Source organism: Arachis ipaensis, chromosome B8 (genome assembly GCF_059453495.1).
Source record: "Arachis ipaensis isolate K30076 ecotype BB chromosome B8, ASM5945349v1, whole genome shotgun sequence".
Classification (NCBI taxonomy): domain Eukaryota; kingdom Viridiplantae; phylum Streptophyta; class Magnoliopsida; order Fabales; family Fabaceae; genus Arachis; species Arachis ipaensis.
This window is the reverse complement of record NC_142443.1, coordinates 93,488,765-93,513,110: the sequence shown is the minus strand read 5'-3', so window position 1 is coordinate 93,513,110 and position 24,346 is coordinate 93,488,765. Positions and strand designations below refer to the sequence as shown.

Genomic DNA, 24,346 nt, shown 5'->3' with positions numbered 1-24,346 from the left:
TTTATCATGTCTTCATTTAATTCCCTTGCTTATGTTATGAGTTCTACATTCACAATGAGCGAGTAGTTCCTTAACTTGATGGGGAGTTGATTGAAAGGAACCCTTGAGTTGGGGTGCTTAAAAGAAAAATTGTAATTGGGTTTATTGTTGGAATGCTCTCTAATCACTGACACCAATCCTTTTCAATTGAGCGGATTGGAACTTGTGAATAGAAACAGCATTCCAACTTGTTTAACCTTCCCTTACCTAGTAAAGGATAACTAAACAGAACAACCTTCAATTATCAATTAATCTTGAGAGTACTGCAACAAGAATAGGGCTTCCAACTAATCTACTCCCAATCAAGGCTTCTATTTAAATTATTTAATTTCTCTAATTTAATTTCCTGTTTATTCAACTCAAACCATTTTGAAAACATCTGATTAATAAAATAGTACACCTTTCTGCAACTCGTTGGGAGACGACCTAGGATTCATACTCCCGGTATTTTAATTTTAATTTTTGTGACAACCCTTTTAAATTGATAAGCAGATTTCTGGTTGATTAAGAACTATACTTGCAACGCATATCTCATAACAAATCTTAATTCGCCAATTTCTGCCACGTCACTATGCTAATGGTTGGGTTGCCGCTCAACAAGCACTTCTTTACTGTCATTAGCTTGACAGACAACTCCTTTACGGAGGTAAATAGGGGCTCAGATCTTCACCTGTCACAGTGAACTTTCTTCCTATGCTCTCATGAATGAGCTTCACATACTCTAGAGACAGGATCCGGTTCATAATATGTAGAATGACTGGATTTTAATGAAGATAACTCTCATGCCAGGTAAGAGGTCTTCAGTGGGAATCTTCTTACCCTTCCAACCTTTAGGTACCTTCTTCTTTGTACCTTCCTTCCTAGTGCTTGATGATGGTTGCCTAACACCAAAGTTAGAGTTGGTGTCTGGGGTCTCTGAAAATCTCTGCACTGGGAGGGAAGGCTGAAATACTATGTGTTGTACAATGGTACTTTCTTTGTTAGAAGGAGACTGAGGGTTGGGAATCTTGAATAAGATACAATCCTCATGTAGTCTCAGGATTAGCTCTCCTCTTTCCACATCAATTATGGCCTTAGAAATGGCTAGGAAAGGTCTTCCAAGGATGATGGATTTATCTCTATCCTCCCCAATATCTAGGATCACAAAATCCGCAAGGATGTAAAGGTCTTCAACCTTCGCTAGGAATTTTTCCACCATACCATATGCCCTTTTCAGGGACTTGTCTACCATCTCCAATGAGATCTTGGCACGCCGAACCTCTAGAATTCCTAGCCTCTTCATCACAGAAAGAGGCATGAGGTTGATGCTTGAGCCAAGGTCACATAGTGCCTTCTCAAAGGTGATGGTCCCTATAGTACAGGGAATCAAGAAGCTTCTGGGATCCGGGAGCTTCTTCTGGACCAAGGTACTGCACTCCTTGGCCAGTACCACAGTCTCATCTTCCTCTTCTAATGCCTCTGTATGAGAAGAGTTGCATTTCAGCTTCCTGAGGATTGCCAGGAACCAAGAAATTTGCTCTTCCTTGGACTCCTCATCCTCGTTAGAAGAAGAGTATTCGTCAGGTTCCTCTCCCAACAAAGGGGCGCGCAAAGTGACATTATCAGTCTCCTCATGAGCTCGGATTTCCTTGAGTTCCTCAATAGCAGGCTCTTCTTTGGGTTCGGTCACAACCTCCACCATGAGGGCCTTGTACTCTTCCCTTGGGTTTACCTCTGTGTTACTTGGAAGAGTGTTGGAAAGGATCTCTGGGATCCTCTTGATGGTCCACTGGTTGTAGTAAATTACATAGACTCTCTTGAACGGCATGAGGATCCAATCACTTGAGATGGACAAATACTGAATCTCATACCTCTAACATAGCTTGAATTCTCTTTGCTAAATACTTTAACATATGCTTCATTTTCATAAGCACTCTCACCAGTTTCCTTTTGGTCCTGGATGATATTTTATAAAAAAATAATTTGAAAATAACTGAATTCAGCTACTAACCGTGACGAGAGAACAGCAATTTCGAACCACGATGGTGAATGAAGAACTCGAACCACAACGGTAATGAACGGAGAATGGCGAACTCGAATTGTGACGGTGTTGAACGGTGAATGGCAAACTTGAACCGAGATGGGAGAACAAGGAACAATGAACTCGAACTACGACGGTGAACGATGAACAGCGAACTCGAATCACAATACGAAAACAGTGAACGGTAGACTCAAATCGTGACGGTGAATGGTTGTTACTTTCTCATCTTTTCTCCTCTCATCTCCATGACCGTAGCATGAATGAGTTCGTGAATGGCAATACGATGGTTAAAAAATTATAAATGTAAAAGAGAAAAAATAGAATAAAAGAGAAAGAATAAAAGAGAGAGAGAGAGATACTCTGAGAGATACAATACGACGGTTAAAAAATTATAAATGTAAATGTCACTATATTCATGAATAGAGACCCTTAAAATAAGGGCCACAAAAATCAAGTATAGCTATATGTTGAATTTGGTGTAATGACAGACTTGGAAGCTGATGACTTGAGTTCAGAGATTTCCGGAGGAATTATTGAAGAATCCTTGGAGGATCACTTTTGAGTAGATAACAGGCACTCTCTATCTGGATCTGTACGACCTTGTTCCTTAGTAATACATCTTTCTTCTCTTTTGATAGTGTTTTGAGGGATAGAATCTTCTTGTATTACCATAGGCCGAGTCCTAGTCTAAGAGATCCGTGTGAGGGTTAGGGCCGATAATATCTTTTAGTTGTATATATTTATGTATATATATCTATTGGTATGTATACTCTTAACTTTTTTACTTATGTTTATGTATATACTACTTATCTCTATATAACTGTGTTTGAATTTTGTTAATATTTTATTTTAAAAATTTTTAATCATTGCGAAAATAATCATGCTTTACAATAAAGACTCATATAATATTATAATAATATCTCGAGTCTAGAGGCTTATAGGTCCTTACTATGAGTAACGTCTGACTATTGACATTGGTCATAATGTGTCCAAAGTTGGATCACTACAAACAGTAGTGGTTGGTAGAGTGGCTACTGATGACAAGTCATCTTATGCTACTTTTACAAGCATTTTTCATTAGTTTCATTAAGTTTTATGCACTTTCTTTCACCATAAGTAAGTAATTGGAGTGGATTTTTATGATTATCTTGAATCAATCAAACATCATTTATTTTACATAAAATTATAGGTTTTATGCTAGAATTTATTGATTAATTAAAAGATGCAAAGATCTAGTGATTTTAGTGGGACTTTTACTAGTTGTTTGGTTGCTTGTAGGTGGAGAAATGATGAAAAGAGGAATCTTCGGCACACTTTCAAAGTTTGAGCACACTTTGGACCTTAGGCCACGCTTTTAAAAGCATGGCCCATGACATTCAAGCAAGGAGCGCTCAACCAAAGGGAACGTCTATGAACGGAGCGCTCAACCAAAGGGAGCGCTCAGCTAGGCAGCACTCAAAGCAAGCACCAAATGGTGCAGCGAAAACCAAGGCATAGCATTCAAAGAAGAGAACGCTACGCTGCCTTTCTTTCCCTTTCTCGTGACTCAAAGCTGGGAACTAGACAAGCCAAGGGTAGCGTTCCAAAATGAGAACACCACACTCACATTCCCTACCTTTTTTGTGCCTCTCATCAAAGAGGAAGCATGCACAATGAAGAGTAGCGCTCAAAAATTCGAGCGTGGCGCTCCCTTTTGCCAACTTTTTCGTGCCTCAACCAAGGAAAGCAAAACTCACCTAGGGAAGCAAAGGAATGTAGCGCTCAAAGAGTGAGCGAAACATTCACAAAGTGAACACTAGGCCAAGGAGCAATTGCAACCAAGGCTTACCAACAAAGAGTGAACGCTAAGTTCACTACACCAAACAGAGCGCTCCCTTGGGAGCTGACCCATGCCTCCAACCCAATTTGAACTAAAGCCAACCGGACCCATCCTTCTTCAAATCCATTTTTCATTCAAGGCCAACTTTGAAAAGCCCACTCCAAGCTTTGAAGACTAAAATAGAAAGTGTATAAATAGGATTAAGTTTGATTTGTAAGGGACCTTTAGCTCATTTTTTACTTTTCACTTTTAATTTTCATTTGTTTTGAATTTGGGATTTGGGAATTGGATCTAGTTTTCTTTCTGTATTTTCTTTTCTTCTGCAACTTCCATTTTTTGTTCTTGAAATTTTAATTGAGATTGAAGAGCTCCATTGATTCTAAATCTAAGAATCATCTTTCACTTTTTTCTCAATTGTTCTAAGAATTGGATCTTGATCTTCTTTTTTGTTTTCATTTTCTTCTTCTACAACTTCTACTTTTGGGTTTTTGAATTGAGATTTAAGAATTCCATTAGATCTGGATCTGAGAATCATCTTTGCTATTCTTTCATATAGTTTTGGGAATTGGAGAATTGGATCTAAGTTTCATTTACTGTTTTCCTTTTCATTTCTTCTGCAATTACTTTTCTGCTTAATCAAGAGAGCAATTGAGATCTAGATCTGCTTTCTAATCTCATTTCTCTTCTTCGATTTTCAATTTCTCTTTTAGAATTTCATAATTGAGTTAAGTTTTCTTGCTGGTTGCTTCTTCAAGCAATTTTACATTTCTGTTTGGCTGCTGAGTTGAATTTTTTCATCTCAGAGCTCTCTGATCTTCTTTAATTTGCAATTTCTTGTTGAATTCTGAATCCCAGTACCTAAATCCCTTTTACTCTTCAAATAATTTACATTTCTCAGCAATTTAGATTCAGCAATTTACCTTTCTTGCACTTTAAGTTTCTGCAATTTACGTTTCTTATAATTTAAGTTTCAGCTCTTTTACTTTCTTGTTCTTTAAGTTACTTGCAATTTACCTCTTCTGTACTTTATTCTTTTGCTCAATTTACCTTCTACACCTTTATTTACTTGCAATTTAGCTTCTGTCAATCAAAATCACTCAATTCATCAAATATTTGCTTAACTAAATTCATCACCTAACTAAAATTGTTCAATCCATCAATCCCTGTGGGATCGACCTCACTCTTGTGAGTAATTACTACTTGATGCGACGCGGTACACTTGCCGGTGAGTTTGTGTGGAAATCTAATTTTCACCCATCAGCTACAAGGAGAGCAGAGGTGGTGGAGCAAAATAGAAAAATAATGCATGCCAATGAGGTCTACTACAACGGGCAAAATCAACAGAAAAATTGAAGAGGCAATGAGACAATTTGAAGAGAAAGCTCCACACTACATAGCTGGCCTCATAATATTTGAAGGAAAAAAATAAACTTACATTGGAGCATCATCTCATTCATGAGTCTGAAATATTTTTCTTCGTCTTTGTGCTTCATTTAAGATTTTTTTTTTATTATGACTATCTGATGTCTATCTTTTTCTAATTGAAAAAAATCACAGTGAAGTGAGAAAAAGAAAAAAAACTTGAGAGAAAAGTGGCAAAAGAGATAGATTAAAAAAGTCAAAGAGATTTTCTATGTTTTGGTTTTTGAATTAGGATTAGTTCGTCTTAGCTAAGTTGGGATAGCACTTGGTGGCTATTGAACCAGTTAGATTTCTCTTAGCTAAATTGAGATAGCACTTGGTGGTTACTAGGCCTGGGTTCGAAGTCTAATGGTTAATACTAGATGAATTAGGTTGTAATTCATTTGTATTTGTGTATATAATCAGTTTGATTATAGTTAAAACTCCACCATAGTTGTGGTGAAGGAGACTGGATGTAGATTTCATTGTATATGAAAACCCAACCAGAATATATACTTGTGTGATTCTCTCCTTTCTTGCTTTATTATTCTCTTCTAGTTTTAGAGATAAAACGCAAATAATGTCCTGTAAACTTAACTTCTGCAAAAATAGCTAAAAGAGCTTAATTTTTAAAATTAACTTGATTCAACTCCCTTCTTAAATTTTAGGCAGTTTCATATATATATATATATGGTGAATTCTATGATGTAGAAAGAAAGATTCTTCTACATGTGTATGTTTGTGTTGTCAAAAGGGTAGTGTGACAAGTGTTTAGAAAGAGAGTAATTGAAGATATAAGATTTGACATGTTGCAAGTAAAATGTAGTGTATTTTGTCTTATGTAATATGTAAACGATGTATTGATTAAATAGGCTAATTATATTTATGTTAATTAATTATTAAAAATAATATTGGACCATGTATGATTTTTTTATTTTTGGACTTTTTGAATGTATGCTCTCTCTCTCTCCAAAAATATTAACTTTACACACAAAAATTTATTAATATTTATTTATTTTAATATATTCCTTTTTTTTATGACTTAGATATATTCAGATTCACAAATATAAAATTATATTTACATATTTTAACCAACAAAAAATATATTACTTTACGTATTTACATACATTTAAATTAACGGTAATATTTATATATATTTAATTTAAATATTATATCAATATATCTGTCAATATTACTCTGGATACATGTAGATATTTATAAAAAAATATTATTCAAACACCACATATTCTTGACATCTTATAAAAATAGTTTATTATTAATTATTTATATATTTAAATTTTTTAATTAATAAAACAAAAAAATTTTATCTTTAATTATTTAAAAATATTGATGTCAAAATAGCATTTGTAATACTGCCATTTTTATGATGCAGAAAGAGAGAATATATATTTTGGAACAGTTGATTTTTGTTTAAGAATGAAAATTGTAATAAAAAATTTTGCTTTTTGTTATAATGGGAAATTAAAAATAAATTTAATTTTAATGTAGTGTTAGTATAAAATAATTTTATATTTATATCTAATGCGTAACACTACATTAACAAAAATAATTACTTTTTATAGACGGTGTGAATTATCATCCAAAAGACCAAATATAATTACACGACTGTGTAAAACACATTTTACACTGTCAATATATCAAAATTAAACTCACTAAAAATATGTGCACCCAAAATTTGTATAACACCAGTAAAATATAATTTGTCTGGTGTTATACAAATTTTGGGTGCACATTTTTTAGTGAGTTTAATTTTGATGTATTAATAGTGTAAAATGTGTTTTACACAGTCGTGTAATTATATTTGGTCTTTTGGATGACAATAAACATCGTTTATAAAAAATTTTAATGTAGTGTTACGTCATTAGATGTAAATATAAAATTATTTTATACTAACACTACATTAAAATTAAATTTATTTTTAATTTTCCTTTATAACAAAAAGCAAAATTTTTTATTACAATTTTCATTCTTAAAAAAAATCAACTCTCCCAAAATATATATTCTCTCTTTCTGCACCACAAAAATGGCAGTATTACAAATGCTATTTTGACATCAATATTTTTTAAATAATTAAATATAATTTTTTATTGTTTCATTAATTAAAAAAATTTAAATATATAAATAATTAATAACGAACTATTTTTATAAGATGTCAAGAATATATGGTGTTTGAATAATATTTTTTTATAAATATCTATATATACCCAGAATAATATTGACAGATATATTGATATAATATTTAAATTAAATATGTATAAATATTACCGTTAATTTAAATGTATGTATATACGTAAAATTATATATTTTTTGTTGGTTAAAATATGTAAATACATTTTTATATTTGTGAAACTGAATATATCTAAGTCATCAAAAAAGAAAAAAAGGTATATATTAATAAAATAATTAAATATTAATAAATTTTTGTGTGTAAAGTTAATATTTTTGGGGAGAGAGCGCGTACATTCAAAAAGTCCAAAAATAAAAAAATCATACAAGGTCCAATATTATCTTTAATAATTAATTAACATAAATATAATTAGCCTATTTAATCAATACATTATTTACATGTTACATAAGATAAAATACATTACATTTTACTTGCAACATTAACATGTCAAATCTTGTCTCTTCAATTACTCTCTTTCTAAACACTTGTCACACTACCCTTATAAATTTTGAATGTTGAATTCAATTTCTATTTTGAGATTTGTTTTTAAATTTTACAATATACCATAACAATATACCCTCCCTATATATAAATATAAGATTATATAAATATTAAGTATAGAATATATATATATATATATATATATATATATATATATATATATATCACTACTAGAAAAAACGTTTTTTTCGACGCTAAAAATCGATGGCTATTTCTGCCGTCGATATTTATCAACGGCTTGCTGTCGATATTGCTAGAAAAAAATAATTAAAAATAAAATATTAAAATCGATGGCCAGGTCGTCGATAATGTTATGGTACATAATATTATCGTCACATTATCGACGAACTTGGGGCTGAAAATAATTTTATTTTAAAATCGACGAAAACGGCGTCGATTTTATTAATTAAAATATCGACAACAATTGCCGTCGATAAATTTTAACGGTCTAGATCGTTTTCTAAAACCAAATAAATGGTATAGATTTAATATATAAAATAGACGCATTGAGTGTCGATTGTTTTTAATTTAAAATCGACAAATCTGCCGTAGATTTTTATCATTAAAAAACACTTACCCAAAACACTTCCCGCGTCCAGAGAATTCAGAAACACAATTTCCTTTTACCCCAAAATCCCCATTTCAGCACCAACCCGCGTCATTCTCCACTGCCGTCGCCGCTCCGTCACGGTTGCTTCGCCGGCGCTCCTCAACACACACTCTCTCTCAACCATAAACCCTACTCCGACGCCTTACTCAAACCAAGGGTTTTCAGCGAGGTAGAACTCCAGCGAGGGTCAGTTTCCATTCTTTCTTCTTTGTTTAGGGTTTATTCATAAGTTATTTGATCGAACATGCATTTGATAAGAATTGAATGTTGTCAAGGATGACAGGCAGGAGCACGTAATTTGAAAACCCTTATCGTCGCTGGTTCCGAAGTTCCCTTCGCCATTGTCGCTGGTTCTACTTGCCGTCGCTGCTAGCTCGTGCTTATCCAATGGCCTGGTGAGGGTGAGTTACCTGCTCTCCTGCTCCCCTACCTAGCTAATTAATTTGTTGATTTGGGATTTCATATTTTAGATAATTAGTTTGTTGATTGGTTTTTAATGGATGATTTAGTAATTAGGTTTTAAATTTAGATTTTTAATTTAGTTTGTTTATTGATTGACAAAACATATGGAAGGAGGGAATTTGTAATGCTGAACTGAACACCCAATAATTGTTGCAGTTATCTCAGTTGTTGATATTTTGCTAAAAATGTGCTAGGAATTTAAGATTTTGACCCAAAAACTAGCATGCACAGTAGTTAGATCGACTAGTAAATACTAAATATTAGTAGGCTAATAGCTCTCTCTTGATTAAGTTTAAGTTTTCAATTTGGTTAGCAAATATTCTTTGATTCTCTCTCTGTATCTATCTTATGATTTGGAAACACCAAACCAAACCAAACCATTATAACAGTTTTGCAAAATCTAAAGAAGCAGATGGTACAATAATACTCAGAAAAATCAAGCAAAAATAAAAGCTAAGAGACTGAAATTCGTATAATAAAGCTGATTCACTTCTTCTAACATTATATGATGTCTTAATTTTTTGATAACTTTTTACCTCTCCTCTGGCTAATGCTTATCTTGTTTCTCTATTGAAAATTAAGAATAAAATGCATGGCTGAGTTTGAGTAGTAACTTATGTAAGGAAACCTGTGATTTCTAGAATTTGAGTTTGTTTTGTTTGCAGCTCATCTCAGCTCCTGGAAACTCTTCCACTTTCAAATGTAAGAATATTTATTCCTTCACTCCATTTGAGACTTTCTTAATTGCTTCTCTAGTATAATACTCTCCCTAGCTAGGTCTATAATATTTAGATAAGTAATATAATATGGTATCATAAAATGTTTCTTAATCTTATAATATGATATGGTGCAGATAAAATGGATTTGCCCAACTGCTCCTACCCGTCCTGTGGCCATACTTGGTGGCTTTTCTTGCACTGCATGTAATCACAAATCCTTATCTACTGCACACTACATAAAGTCGCGACACTGTAACACTGCAAAAGCTTTTCTTGCCTTAGACTCTTCATACAGATGGGCGCTTAGTAGCACTCTCCTGCAGAACCGTGTTGGAGAGCTGTATTCTCTGGTAACACTAGAATCTTTTTGGGCTACCATCTATTTTGCTTTTTTTATATAATTTATCAAGGAAAAACTCCTCCTATAAGCTGTTTGGTGGAAGACTGAAAGCTAAGTTTTATATCTCATCATGGATATAATTCACGTAGAATGCCATTATGCAGGTTCAGTTTCTACAAATAGTTCCTTATTCCTATTATTTCTGCAAGGACTGTGATTGTCGGGCTCTTGATCACAGGTATGGCTTAGATTCAAAAATGATATGTGGATTTGATAAGCATTGTCATCTGTATTAGTATAATACTCTGCTGCACTGCTGCACTTCATCGTGGGTGTATTTGTTACAATTTATCTAGGCTAATAGCATGAACAACTCAGGTTGTTAAGCTTATTGCCATTAGAAATAGTTAATGATAGAAAATGGGAAACTGTTTTTATATAGTTTTTTTTAGGTGTCTTGTTACTAGATCCTGCCATTTTATCATTAAATTATTTCTTTTTATAAACCCTGTTTAGAGCCATAGTCATTGCCATGAATCAACATTAAATTATTACTTCACTCAACAACCCCCAACAGGTAGAAGAAGGGCATATCTAAGAACCAAAGGAATTCTCAGAGAGACTTGAATTGTGATAGCAAGATATATATATATTTTAGTAAATATTATTTAATTTATATAAATAAAAAGTCCGTGGATTAATGGAGTTGAATACGAGTGAAATTATTACATTATTTATTTGAATGAGAGATTATAGTGCTGCGAATTAAGAACGATTAATACTTTTTCACGAATCATCATCCCAGAGTTCTTCCAGCGACTTGTATGGCCCATTTTCTGATACAAAGGCTTCTCCTTTAAACATCCTACACTGTAGAATCTGGCTGATTTTTTCTGATTCTTCTTTGCTTAATTCCCAGTCAAATATTTCAAGGTTTTGTCTCATCCTCTCCCTGTTGAAGCTTCTCACAATGGGGGTTACCCCTTGCTCATGTATCCATCTTAGCGCTATCTGCATGATAATAATTTTGCTTTTAATTCACACTATAAAGTAAGTTTATAAATTTATAACCTTAATGGAAAAGTAAAGAAATAAATATATTAAGCACCTGAGGCACACTCTTGTGTCTTGAATTGCCTATGTCCTTAAGGATTAGATTGTCAGAGAGACTTGAATTGTGATAGCAAGATATATATATATATATAGAGCTAGTGATGTGGTGTGTGTTGGATTTGATTGGCAGTGAAAAAAGCAAGAAATTATGAATGAAGAGAAAAAGGAAGCAAGTTATTGTAGTTATTGTAATATTTTTAATTAGTAAATGTTTAGAATAAAATTTTCTGGTACAGGTTTCATTATTTTGGTATGGATCAGATGATACAAATGTGTATTTGTTAACCCATAATCGGCACTGAAGGTATCATGTGGATGGGGCCAAGTTTAGTTTTTTGTTCCCCAGCGTAATATGGGCCATTTTCAGAACACCCTCTTTTCCTCTTTAACAAAATTAAGTCCATGTTGGATTTGTGAACCAAAAACAAACCCAACTTAAAGATTAACTAAACCACCTCGTATTGGAATTGGATCAAGCACTCAAGTGTCCCTGAACAAAAAAAAAAAAGCACTCAAGTTTTAAGACCCAAAAGGGAAAAGGAAAACCAAAATAAAATTGGGTTAAATAAGAGTTTGGTCTTATTAAAGTGTTTGAAATTTTTTTTTTGAAGTTAAATAAGTGTTTCATTCTCTGTTTAGGGTATAGTATTTGTTTGGGTAAGTTTTTTCTTTTTTAAAAAAGTAATTTAATATTTAAATATCTCTCATGTTTAAATAAATTTAAAGAATTGTATTACTTAATACGATAATACATATGATTATCATTATTAGAGTTTAATTTTGATAATCATCTTCTACAAAACTGACAGAATTCATAACAGAAAGGAGTTGAAGAAGAGATTGAGTATTGGTAGAGCTTAAGACTTCCAAAAAAGCTATTCAAGGTTTAACCTTCTACTTTTTTATTTATTTATTATCTCTGTTAAAATATTGAGTTTTAATTTATCTTCATCTTTATTATCTCTGTTAAATTATTATGCATGCTTATCTATACTTATTTATATATGCTTGTTTGTGTAAACCATTCATGGTGGAAGTATAAATTATATTCATGATAAGACTTTTATTTGTTGTGGTTTCTCGTTGAAAAAAAAATAAAAAGTGAATATTATCCCTTTGATATGTAGGAAATTAAATTCATTAATAATGGAAAACCAGAACCGAAGTTGGATGTATGATAGAACGTATGATCAGAGGCGGGGTCTTAAACCTAGTTTTATTAAAGGGGTAAATGAATTTGTGGATGCGTGTACTAGAATTGATGAATTTCTCAGAGGAGGTTTAGTTAGGTGTCCATGTTCCAGATGTCAATGTGGGACGTTTAAACAGTTGATCGACATTAAGATTGATCTATATACTCATGGGTTTAAACCTAATTATTGGGTTTGGACAGAGCATGGAGAAGAGATACCCACAGAGAATCAGATTAGGATAGAAGAAGATATTGAAAGTAGCTCTGAATTAGGTGATGTTACATGGGAAGAAAATTTTGATCGTTATCATGAGATGGTTGTTGATGCTTTGCAACCTGAGTTTCACATGTACATGCAACCAACAGTGGAGGAACCAAATCGAGATGCTAAAAGATTTTATGACCTCTTAGATTCAGTTAGTAAACCCTTGTGGGAAAATTGTATCCATTCACGATTGTCACTTGCCAGTAGGATGCTGAGTATAAAATCAGAGGGAAACCAATCCCAGGGATCTTTTGACCAGTGGGCAACTTTGTTTAGAGAAATGCAAACAACTCCAAATGAAATTCCTGCTAATTACTATGAAGCTAAGAAAATTGTTTCCCAACTTGGGTTTAAGGAGGTTAAGATAGATTGTTGTGTCAATGGTTGTATGATATATTACAAAGAGGACAAAGATCTTAGACAATGTAAATTTTGTAGGGAGCAGAGATTTAAGCCTAGGAAGGGAAAAAATAAAGAGGTGCCATATAAAAGAATGCATTATTTGCCATTGATTCCAAGGCTACAAAGGTTGTATGCATCAATGAGTACTGCCCCTCATATGTTGTGGCATCACCAAAATCGCAGAAATGACGACGTGATGACACATCCTTCCCATGGTGAAGCATGGAAACATTTTGATACCAAGCATCCTCATTTTGCAAGCGAACCGCGTAATGTTAGACTTGGACTTTGTTCTGATGGGTTTTCTCCTAATGTTCATTTTAGCACACTGTACTCTTGTTGGCCTGTTATAGTTACCCCTTATAACCTTCCACCTCATATGTGTATAAAGACCCTTTTTTGTTCCTAACGTGCATCATACCCGGAAAAGAAAATCCCAAAGCAAAAATTGATGTTTATCTTCAACCATTGATAGATGAACTTAAAGAGTTATGGGATGAAGGCGTCCTAACATACGACATTCATAGCAAGAGGAATTTTCAGTTAAAGGCTGCATTAATGTGGACAATTATTGATTTTCCTGCTTATGGAATGTTGTCTGGTTGGAGTACAGGGGGAAGATTAGCATGTCCATTATGCATGGAGGATACCAAGGCCTTTTGGTTAGATTATAGCGGAAAGAATTCGTGGTTTGACTGTCACAGGAGATATTTACCTGAAGGTCATCCTTATAGGCATAATAAAGTTGGTTTTAAGAAGAATGTTGAGGAGGATGAAGAACCTCCTATTAGGCTTAGTGGCGAACAGGTCTGGGAAAGAGTTAGACACTATCCTAAAATAGTTGACACAGGAGGACAAGTGAGATTGAGCGGATATGGGGTGGAACACAATTGGACCAAAAGGAGTATATTTTGGGATCTCCCATATTGGAAAGATCATTTGGTTCGTCATTGTTTGGATCTAATGCATATTGAGAAGAATGTTTTTGATAACATAATGAATACCGTTATGGATACTGAAAGAACAAAAGACAATGAAAAGGCAACGTTAGACATGGCTGTGCTTTGTAAGCGACCAGATTTGAATTTGGTGCAGGTACGCGAAGGTCATTGGGCAAAGCCTAAGGGCAACTATGTCTTGACACTCCAACAACGAAAAAATGTTTGTAAATGGGTACAAGAGTTGAAAATGCCAGATGGATATGTTTCAAATTTACAAAGGTGTGTTGATGTCAAGGGAGGAAAATTGTTTGGGATGAAAACTCATGATTGTCATGTATTTATGGAATGTTTGCTTCCGTTAGCCTTCAAAGAGTTGCCAGACCACGTGTGGAAACCGTTGACCGAAATAAGTCAATATTTTAGGGACCTTTGTTCATCTACTCTTCGGGTTAGCGATCTTGTACAAATGAAAGCTAATATTCCTGTTATTTTGTGCAAGTTAGAAAGAATTTTTCCACCTGCCTTTTTCGACGTAATGGAGCATCTACCAGTTCACTTGGCATATGAGGCACGTGTTTGTGGACCAGCTCAGTATAGGTGGATGTATCCATTTGAGTGTGAAATAGGCACGTATAAGAGATCAGTGAAGAATCGGGCTAGAGTAGAGGGTTCAATTTGTCAAGCATACCTGGCTAGAGAGACATCAAGTTATTGTTCTTATTACTTTGAGCCACATGTCATGTCTAAGAGAACAAGGCCGAATCGAAATGATGATGGTGGTGTAAGTTCATCTGAGCCTACCCTTTCTATTTTTGATCAACCGGGTGTTCCTGGGGGAGCCAACAAAGACAAATGGTTAACTAGTATGGAAATGAAAGCCGCTCACTTACATATCTTGTTGAATTGTCCTGAAGTCGATACATTTAGAAGTAAATACGAGCAGATCCATGGGAGCAATAATTCTTTATCCAACTTTCCATCATGGTTCCATGAGCATGTAAGTTTTTACATTTTGTTGACTGTATCAAAATATGTAAAAGTAAATCTTGTTTTTCTAAATACTATGTTTTGTTTGACAAAATCAGGTAAAAAATCCCAGTAATGGCATAACTTGTCCTCATTTATTGAGTTTAGCATTCAGGCCAAAAACTAGGGCCACGAGTGTTGGTATGTTCAAGGTTAACGGGTATAGATTTCATACTCCTGAGCATGCATCTGGAAAGAAGACAGATAATACAGGCATATATGTTAAAGGTGATGGAGGGAATGATGCATCTGATTGGTACGGCACTCTTAAAGAGATTTTGATTATTGAATATCCAAGTCTTGTTAGTTTAAGAGTCACCTTGTTTTACTGTGAGTGGTATGACCCTACCAGGCCTCGAGGAACGCGTAGACACAAAGACTACAAAATAATTGAAGTATTACCCACTAGGAGATATGGGAGTTACGATCCATTCATCCTTGCGCAAAAAGCTAGACAAGTGTATTACATGCCATATCCACAAGGCTGTAAGTCTAATTGGAAGGTTGTGATTACATGTAAACCACGAAAAATAATGGAGGAGGCACAAAATGAATCTGAAACCGAGGTGTATCAGAATGATGAGCCTCCACATGCTAGGATCATTTCAGAAACTGAGTTTCCACCATCATTAGCATCTACGTCAGGAGATGTTGATATGATACAACTTCAAGTAGCTGACCTCCAGGTTCCTAACGTAAATAATGAGGAGGACGATGACATTGAGAACTATGATGACGATGATGCTTACATTGATGATGATGGAAGTTCAGAATTCTCGGATTGAGGTTTTAGTTGTAAATTCTTAGTTTGCAAATTTGTTAATTTACCCAATTTCACTCATTTGTGGCATATCTCCCAAAACACGCTGCTTTTTACTACTAGATGATGACACTACTAGCTGATTTTACTTTAATTGCATATTTTTAATAAATTTGTTAATTTGTTAATTCATATATCTTGTATCGGTTATGTTATGGATAATAACTTGCTTATTTTAATGCGTACAGGATATGGTTGGTAGAGACGGAGATCGCGGTCGTGGCCGTGGCCGTGGCCGTGGCCGTGGCCGTGGCCGTGGCCGTGGCCGAGGCCGAAGGGGGAGGCCTAGGCTTTCTACTGGTCACCCTCTTGACTTGCATGCGGATCCATACTCTCTCGTTGGGTCATCATCCGACACGACTGCTCCAACCAATGGGAGACAACCACCTATTGCTACTACTACCCCCTCCCGTCAGGAGCCTCAGATACACATGATGCCTACTCCGGGTGTGCCAAGATCATGGACTCAACAAGCCAATGAACCTTCCAACACTGCCTCACATGGTGTGCAGAGTGATCCAGCTATTGTAGCTCCTAATCTAGCAGGATCTTGTGGGGAAAGACAAACCACATCTAATAGTACCCAAGATGCTCAGGGTCAAGGAACATCCACTGCCACTGGTCACTCCAGCACGAGTGCTCCCAAGCTTAGATATGATGGTGCCAAATGGTTTGTTATTTGCTTTAAATTTTATGAATAACATGTCTCATTTTTACTAAGTAATATGTCTTTATCATTTTTTTTTATGTAGTTGGCACCCACCTAAGCCTGGATTGAAGCATATCTCTCAGGTTTTTAAGGAAAACTACAACAAGCCTTGTCTGAGTTTTGATGAGGCAGATGATGATACTCGAAAAATATGGTGGACTGAGTGGAGGGTAAATTTTATCTACCTTGTTTATATCTCATAGAATATTATACTGTCCCCTTATATTCTATATATTCTGCCTTCTTGCATCTACTTTGGCTTTGCTCATTATGTATGATATGTTGATATCTGTGTTTTATATTCTTATTTTTTAGCTTAATGTTCAATGTCCAATAGAATGATAAAAAAAATAAGTTAATGAATATGGGCATGCAGTTAGAGAAAGATAGAAAGGGGGAAAGGGTCCTATTTGTTTATTGAGTTTTGTTCATAGAAATGATTAGACATACCCATTCACATCTGATTAATAGTTCTTAAAACCAAAACTGGACTCTTATTTCTTTATTGTTCTACTAAACTTTTTCTTCACTTCTAAATGAGATCAAATGTGGTGTTACTTGTGGGAGTAGGGTTTTAGCTTTTGTATCTTACTATTAAGATTATAAAACTGTATATTAAATTGCTTCAATACATTAAATTCTCCTTAAATTTGATGAAATTACAGCAGAGTCCTTTATTTAGTTATAGGATTAAATTAGATGACTTTTGAGAGGGGAAAAAAATAAATAGGTATCCATAATGCAAAATTGCAAATTCAAGTAAATAATGATAATTGGATATATTCAAATAGTGCAGAGTGACATTTGCTGTGTTATAATCATAGCAGAAAAGCCTTTAACTAACTGATTACTATTTTGAATTTGTGGCTCTTGCTAATAGAACTATCATAGACCCTCTTGCTAATAGAACTTTTCTTCTTCTATCACTAAAAAAGTAATCTTAGCTTTTATGGTATGTGATATATTACTAGTAGTATACTTACTAGTTACTTTGGCAGTGTTTTTGTCTCAACAATTTTAACATTTATTTTAAGTGATATTGTAAAATGTGATTTTTTTTATTCCAATGATTAAAACTACAATACCTAAGTCTCATTATTGATACAGAAGGGGATTTTTTTAAAATAGAAATGCTTTGACATTATTGATACGGAAGAGGATGATATCTATCAAGCTTGGAGGTTTAGGGCTGCCAAGCGCTTGCGAGGTATGCTCCATGCCATTCGCAAAAAAGGTGCCCGTCCATATTGGATCCCACCAGAAGTTATCGGTGAATTGATGAGACGTTGGGACACTGATGCCTATAGACAATTACAGGCGAGAAATACAGCTGCCAGGAAATCGACTCGAGGTACTTCCCTTCACACTGCAGGAGGCACCACCTTTCCAGAAGCGAGGTTACGCTTGGTAAGTTGTTTATAGACAATCTTTACTATGATATTTGCTGTTCTGTGAATGGTGACAGTTGCAAAAATATAGAATTTTATACAAATTCAAAATTTTATGTGCATTTTCAATATTTGTGAAGTTTTGATTGTCTATGTGTGGCTTCTTTTGACTGGTTTCTTAATATACTGCCATTGGAGAGCTTCTAAAGATCAAATATTGAGCCCTTCTTTTGGTTTTGGAGAAGAAAAGTAGCTGGTTGACCCTGCTAGCTATGCAAAAGTAGTAGTAGTACACTAAATTACTCCTTCGTGATATAACATTTGCTGCACTTGTAGTAGTAGTACACTAAATTAATCTTTTTTCCCTTTTTAGAGTTGTTCATATACACATATAATTTGAACATTAACGATAGATAAAACCAATCATTAAATCAGAATGATAATAATTTAGAATAAAAGTACATCCCAAAATAATAGTGTTAATTGGTTGAAATGAAAAAAGAAATGAATTAATTGATATTATAGTGAGAAATTAGAGAAAGAGAAAGAGAATCTAATATATAAACTCTGAAAAGCACGTCCCATAGTTGGGTTGGAAGTGGACTAGGCTTTTAAGATGAGTGTCCCGTGAGCACCAGTTATAGTCATGTTATGTGAATTCAATTGTTTATTTGCTTTCTGCAGCCACATCAATTCTCTGTTGCGTGATGTTTTCTTGATGTCAAAGATCAATGAAAGTTTATTCTTTAAAATTAAAGTTATTCAATTGATTCCTTACTTTTTTACGAATAACCTAACATAGGTAGCCTTATATTCTATATTTTTACATGTATTTTCTCCATGTCACTTCCTCCTCGTATTCACAAAGCCGTCCTCCCTAGTAGTAATAATATGAAATTATGAATTCAATTTATAATCTGTTTTGATTCTAACTTGTCTCATCCCATTCACGTTAATAAGTTCATCTTTAAATAATATATTATATATAAATGTGAAAAGGTGCATAGTAGTGTATTAGAATTTTCATTTACACATATTCCTTAATTATCATAATTTCTTTCAGTTGAATCAAATTCGTTAAATTCTAATACTACACAGCTTTTATGTTTCACACATACACACACAAAAAATCTATAACAACCACCTGGATAGTGATCACTAATTAAATATAATGAGTAGATAAAAATATAAGATAATATCATCATGTTCAACACAGGTACACATACACTTGTATTTTGTTATATTTTATTTAATTTATTATATATATATTCCATGTCTTTATAAGATTTGTCACTAATTAGGAATAAGATACTCCATAATAACCTTACATATGCAGATCAACCATAGTGCTCAATGTAGTCTGACATTTTTTATATTATAATTTGCCAACATCAGGTACAGCACAATTATTTGCCAAACATTATAAAAGGATACAATTTTTACCAAAAAAACTAGAAAAGGATAAGGAACATGATGGCAGCCAACACTCATACTAATTTTTCAGCCACATCCCATATTTGTTGATAAAAATATAGAATATAAGGCTACCTATGTTAGGTTATTCATAAAAAAGTAAGGAATCAATTGAATAACTTTAATTTTAAAGAATAAACTTTCATACTAAATTTTCAGCCACATCCCATATTTGTTGATAATTTGGTTACATTATGTAGAATCATTCGCTTGGAAGACCATCACGTATGGATGAGTTTTTTGAGCACACTCATACTCGCAAAGAGGATAGGACTCAATGGGTTGATGAACACTCCCGAAAGACAAAGGTAACTTACCTTTATTAATTGGAACTATTTTGTTATCTAATTGTTATGCATTATTGATACTTATAGTAATTTATCAATCATTTTTGTTCATTGTAGGATATATTTCAAGAGCGTATGTTTCAGGCTGAGCAAGAGCGGCAGACTGCTATAGAGGCTGGTGTAATTGATCCACCGCCTGTCTCTGAAGAAAGCATATGGATTGAGACAGTGGGTGGAAAACGAAGAGGTAGGGTATATGGCATGGGTGAGGTAAGGGACTCTTCCATGGTGCGGCCTCGAGTTGATGGGCCAACCACGACCACCAGCGCTGATGTTTTGGATCTTAGAGAACGAATCATAATACTCAATAGGAAAGTTGAACAACATGCCGCTAAATATAGAGAGCTTGAAGACCGCTACCAAAGGGAGAAAAGAGAGTGGCAACAGACTGTTGAATCCTTCCGTGAGGATCTCAACACCAGTAACTCACAGATGGATCAATTTAGTCATTAGTTGAGCAGTTTGACTGAGTATGTGAGAGCCATGGGTCCTAGTAGTTCTGGATCACGTGTTTCCCCACCTCCTCCTTTTACTTTCCCAAGCTCTCAGAAAAGCATAGCCCCAGCCCCAGGTAGAAAACTCCCACCTATTCTGCAGCGACCAGGACAACCACAGAGTTCTCAAAGGGAGGATGATTCTGACGATTTTGATGACTCAGATGATTATTTAGACGAGTATGAGTAGGTTATTTAATTACTATACTTTGAATATTTTATATTATTAGTAGATTGCAATTTAAACGAATATAACTCTAAGTTTAGTTATTTATCTTGTCTTGAGTCTTTATGTTAGAGGGTTATTTATTATTTTGATAAGTTTGTAAACTCATTATCTAATATTTGGTATAAATTTTATTTTTATATTTAAAAGTTTATTTGTCTTGTTATCTAATATTCTGTTTAAATTTTATTTTTATATTTAAAAGTTTATTTGTATTAACGGTTTACTATTTTTCAAATAGAAAAAAAATAAAATATATAACTATTAAAATCGACGGCAAAGTTGTCGCTTTTAAAAGTTAAAATAGACAAAATTAAATCGACGACAAAGATGTCGATTTTATTCAAGCACATATCGACAGCTTTGCCGTCGTTTTAATAGTTAAAATAGACAAATCTAAATAATTAAATCGACGACAAAGATGTCGATTTTATTCAAGCACATATCGACGGCTCTGATGTCGATTTTATTAAACATATTATAGACAAAAGTGTTGTTGATTTTATTGAGTTAAATATCGACACAAAGGCTGTCGATTTTATTGAATCAATTATCGACAAAGAGGACGTCGATTTTAAATAGAAATATCGACAGCAATGTTGTCGATTTTATTAAGAATGTAAAATTCTCACACCCATATTACCGACGGAACTAACGTCGATTTTATTAAATTATTATCGACGGCCATGAAAGCCGTCGATTTTATTAGCATTTTGAAAAATCGACAGACTTTATAGCGACCAACTGCACCGTCTATTTTGCCGTCGAATTTCAATATTATCGACGGCTAAGCCCTCGATTTGACCGTCAATTTTAACGACGTTTCTTGTAGTATATATATATATATATATACTGACCAAGTTGGGCCTTAATTATGAGAAGTTGGCAGCGTGCTGCATGCGGAGGACGGCAAGATGCAAGACAATTTAAGGTATTGGAGTTTAGGTTTTTACTTTTTAATATATGTAGGTTAGATCATCATCAATCAGGTAAAGGTTTTAACTAAAATAAAACAAAAATAAATTGGGGAAGGAGGGCCTAAGCATGAAAATGACCAAAATCTTCATTTTTCTTTACGAAAATTACACTAATATTTCCTATCTATTATACTAACTAATATAATAATGATTCCAAGAAATTATAACTTCAACTATACTAAAAAATTATAACAATATTACCAAAAGAAACCCGTTCAACTTTATTTCAACCATTAATTCAACTTTCAACATGACTTTCTCCCCTCTCATCCATAAAAAATGGGATTGTTGTTAGAATATACCATTGTATTGAACTTGAACTTAGAATATACCATTGTATTGAACTTGAACCAAGTAAGAGAATAATTATCACTAATTCGCTTTTATGGATTTAAGTGTAATCAGTTTGTAGACGTCAATATAGGTAAACAATCAAACTTATCAATTAAATTATGCTGAATCTCAAAAGGTTCCATTTGTTGGCTTCTTCTTGTTCAAAACCCTATGGATCTGTCATATTATAATACGTAACTAGTTTAGAAATATGACGAAAGAAGAAGAATAAATTAAAATGAGAGAGAAAGGAGAATATTGGAGTTGAGAAGATTACGTACTATACGTAGGTAGAAAAAGAGTAGTAATTCATCATTATTCTTAAGATTCCCACTTTAGTTTCCTTCCTTAAATAGAATATATTTTGTATAGATGAAATGATGATCATTTGATACTAGGATATATAGAGCTATTTAAATAAAATTGTAGAAAAAATCAAGAAATAAGACATGAAATGATCGTCCATCGTTTTTTTTTTTTTAAAGTCCGTTGCTCTCTAATAGATGTATAGGAATTCTGACATGAATCACAAGAAATATTAAGTTAAAGATTATAGTGCATATCTAATATATACAAAAATATTTGGAAGCCATATTTTTAGAACCAAGGGTAAACATGGCTAATCTTTTTTTATATGTATAAGTCTTTTTGTAATTAAGTCCAATACAAGTTCAACAAAAAAATGCACACATGTATCATTGTTTTTTTTTTTTCTTAATTTTTAATGTAAAATTTTTTATTGGAAAACATAAAAATTTATTGACATAACACAGAAATTTTTGTGCATAGTACATAAATTTTTGTGCAAAATACAAACTTCTCGATATAACACAAAAATTTTTAAACATAGCACATAAACTTTTTCTACGAATATAATTTGTTGGTTGGGTACCTTAATGTTTTGAACATAAGGTCCTTTACAAATTTTTGTGATGTGCATAACAAATTTATTTGTTGTATGTATTTTATTGGTTGAATGTCAATGTTTTGAATATGTAGTTCTTAAAAAAAAAATTATCTTGTGCACCAAATTAAAAGTTCTGTGCTATGCACCAAATTTTCTATATTGTGTACTAAAATTTCTGCGTTATATGTATTTTATTGGTTACGTATCAATGTTCTGGATATGTGGTCCTTTTAAAATTTCTGTGTTGTGCATCAAAGTTTTTTGTGCTCTAATTTTCTCAACGTATATAGGAGAAGCAGATGAAAAAAATGACGACGATGATTATGATAATGATGGAGGATGAGAAGGGAAAAAAAGGAAGAAAAGAAATCGAACAAAAGAAGAAGAAGACGACGTTGAAAAAGAAGAACAAAAGAAGAAGGTGACGACAATGATGATGTTCTTGAAGAAGAAGATGACAAGGTCAACGAGCGATAATAAAGGAGGAAGAAGATGAAAAAGAGAAAGAGAAAAAAGAAGAAAAAACAGCGACAACATGTATATACGTACGTTCGAACATCAAGCGCGCTGTGACTTGGTTAATTAAATACTTGATTTAAAAAAACTTAAATGCCTTGCTTTATTGTTTATTAATTACTACTAGAATAAATATATAATATTCGACATATAATAAATATGTATTATGAATATTACACACATAAAATTATAAATATTAAATTAAATAAAATAACTTTAAATTATTTTCTCCCAAACATTAATTTATATATAAATAAGGTCTTCTATTAATTATGATAATAGGTAATTACTTATAGATGGATAAGAGCTTTTTAAGCAAAAAGCAGTTAACAATTTAGTATATGAGTGGTTAGTGGAAGCATATACCTAGTTTTTTTTTTTTTTTTTGAATAAAAGAGCTCAATATAACAAGGTGGAGCATTAAACAGAAGATAGAAATAGAAATAAAAGAGTACAATAACAACTCCAATTCCTTCATCATCTCCGACATTACCATCAACAGTAGAAGAAAATAAGACAACTCCATATCCTATAGCGTGCAAAAGAGTCAACAATAACCACCACAGCAACTGTAGCCTTTTTGTGAAAAACCTGATGATTTCTTTCCACCCAAATACACCAAAAGTGAAAAAAACCCAATCAACCATTTTTTTTCAGTGATCCTTGATCAAAGGCGATCCTCCCAATTTTCGAAATGATCATTCATTAGTCCTTGTATTGTCCAAAGGCCTCTAATATCAACTATCCAAGTACATCATACTTGCCACGAAAACTCTCACGCAACAAACAAGTGGTATATACTTTTAACATCTTTATTACACACCCCACATACAGAATCATTTTGCTCAATTATACCCAATCTACTTGATGAGCGGATAATTTATACGCTTTTTGGCATTGTTTTTAGTATGTTTTTAGTAGAATCTGGTTACTTTTAGGGATGTTTTTATTAGTTTTTATGTTAAATTCACATTTCTGGACTTTACTATGAGTTTGTGTGTTTTTCTGTAATTTCAGGTATTTTCTGGCTGAAATTGAGGAACTTGAGCAAAAATCAGATTCAGAGGTTGAAGAAGGACTGCTGATGCTGTTGGATTCTGACCTCCCTGCACTCAAAG

At 33.4% G+C, this 24,346-nt stretch overlaps 3 protein-coding genes across 3 annotated transcripts; all 3 read left to right on the top strand.

Annotated features, from left to right (window-relative positions):
• Window positions 1–12,358: 12,358 nt before the first annotated feature.
• On the top strand, window positions 12,359–13,480 carry LOC148548853 (uncharacterized). The gene has a single exon (XM_088495664.1). The coding sequence runs from the start codon at window positions 12,359–12,361 to the stop codon at window positions 13,478–13,480; it is 1,122 nt and encodes a 373-aa protein (XP_088351790.1).
• LOC148548852 (uncharacterized) lies at window positions 12,770–15,408 on the top strand. Its single transcript, XM_088495663.1, has 3 exons — window positions 12,770–15,009; window positions 15,098–15,340; window positions 15,391–15,408. Exons 1-3 carry the CDS (start codon window positions 13,630–13,632, stop codon window positions 15,406–15,408), a joined length of 1,641 nt encoding a protein of 546 aa, XP_088351789.1. The 5' UTR covers window positions 12,770–13,629.
• A 332-nt stretch (window positions 15,409–15,740) lies between these two features.
• LOC148548851 (uncharacterized) lies at window positions 15,741–20,228 on the top strand. Its single transcript, XM_088497486.1, has 6 exons — window positions 15,741–15,824; window positions 16,047–16,528; window positions 16,611–16,737; window positions 17,696–17,974; window positions 19,629–19,736; window positions 19,833–20,228. The coding sequence occupies exons 1-6, from the start codon at window positions 15,741–15,743 to the stop codon at window positions 20,226–20,228; spliced, it is 1,476 nt and encodes a 491-aa protein (XP_088353612.1).
• The last annotated feature ends 4,118 nt before the right edge of the window (window positions 20,229–24,346 follow it).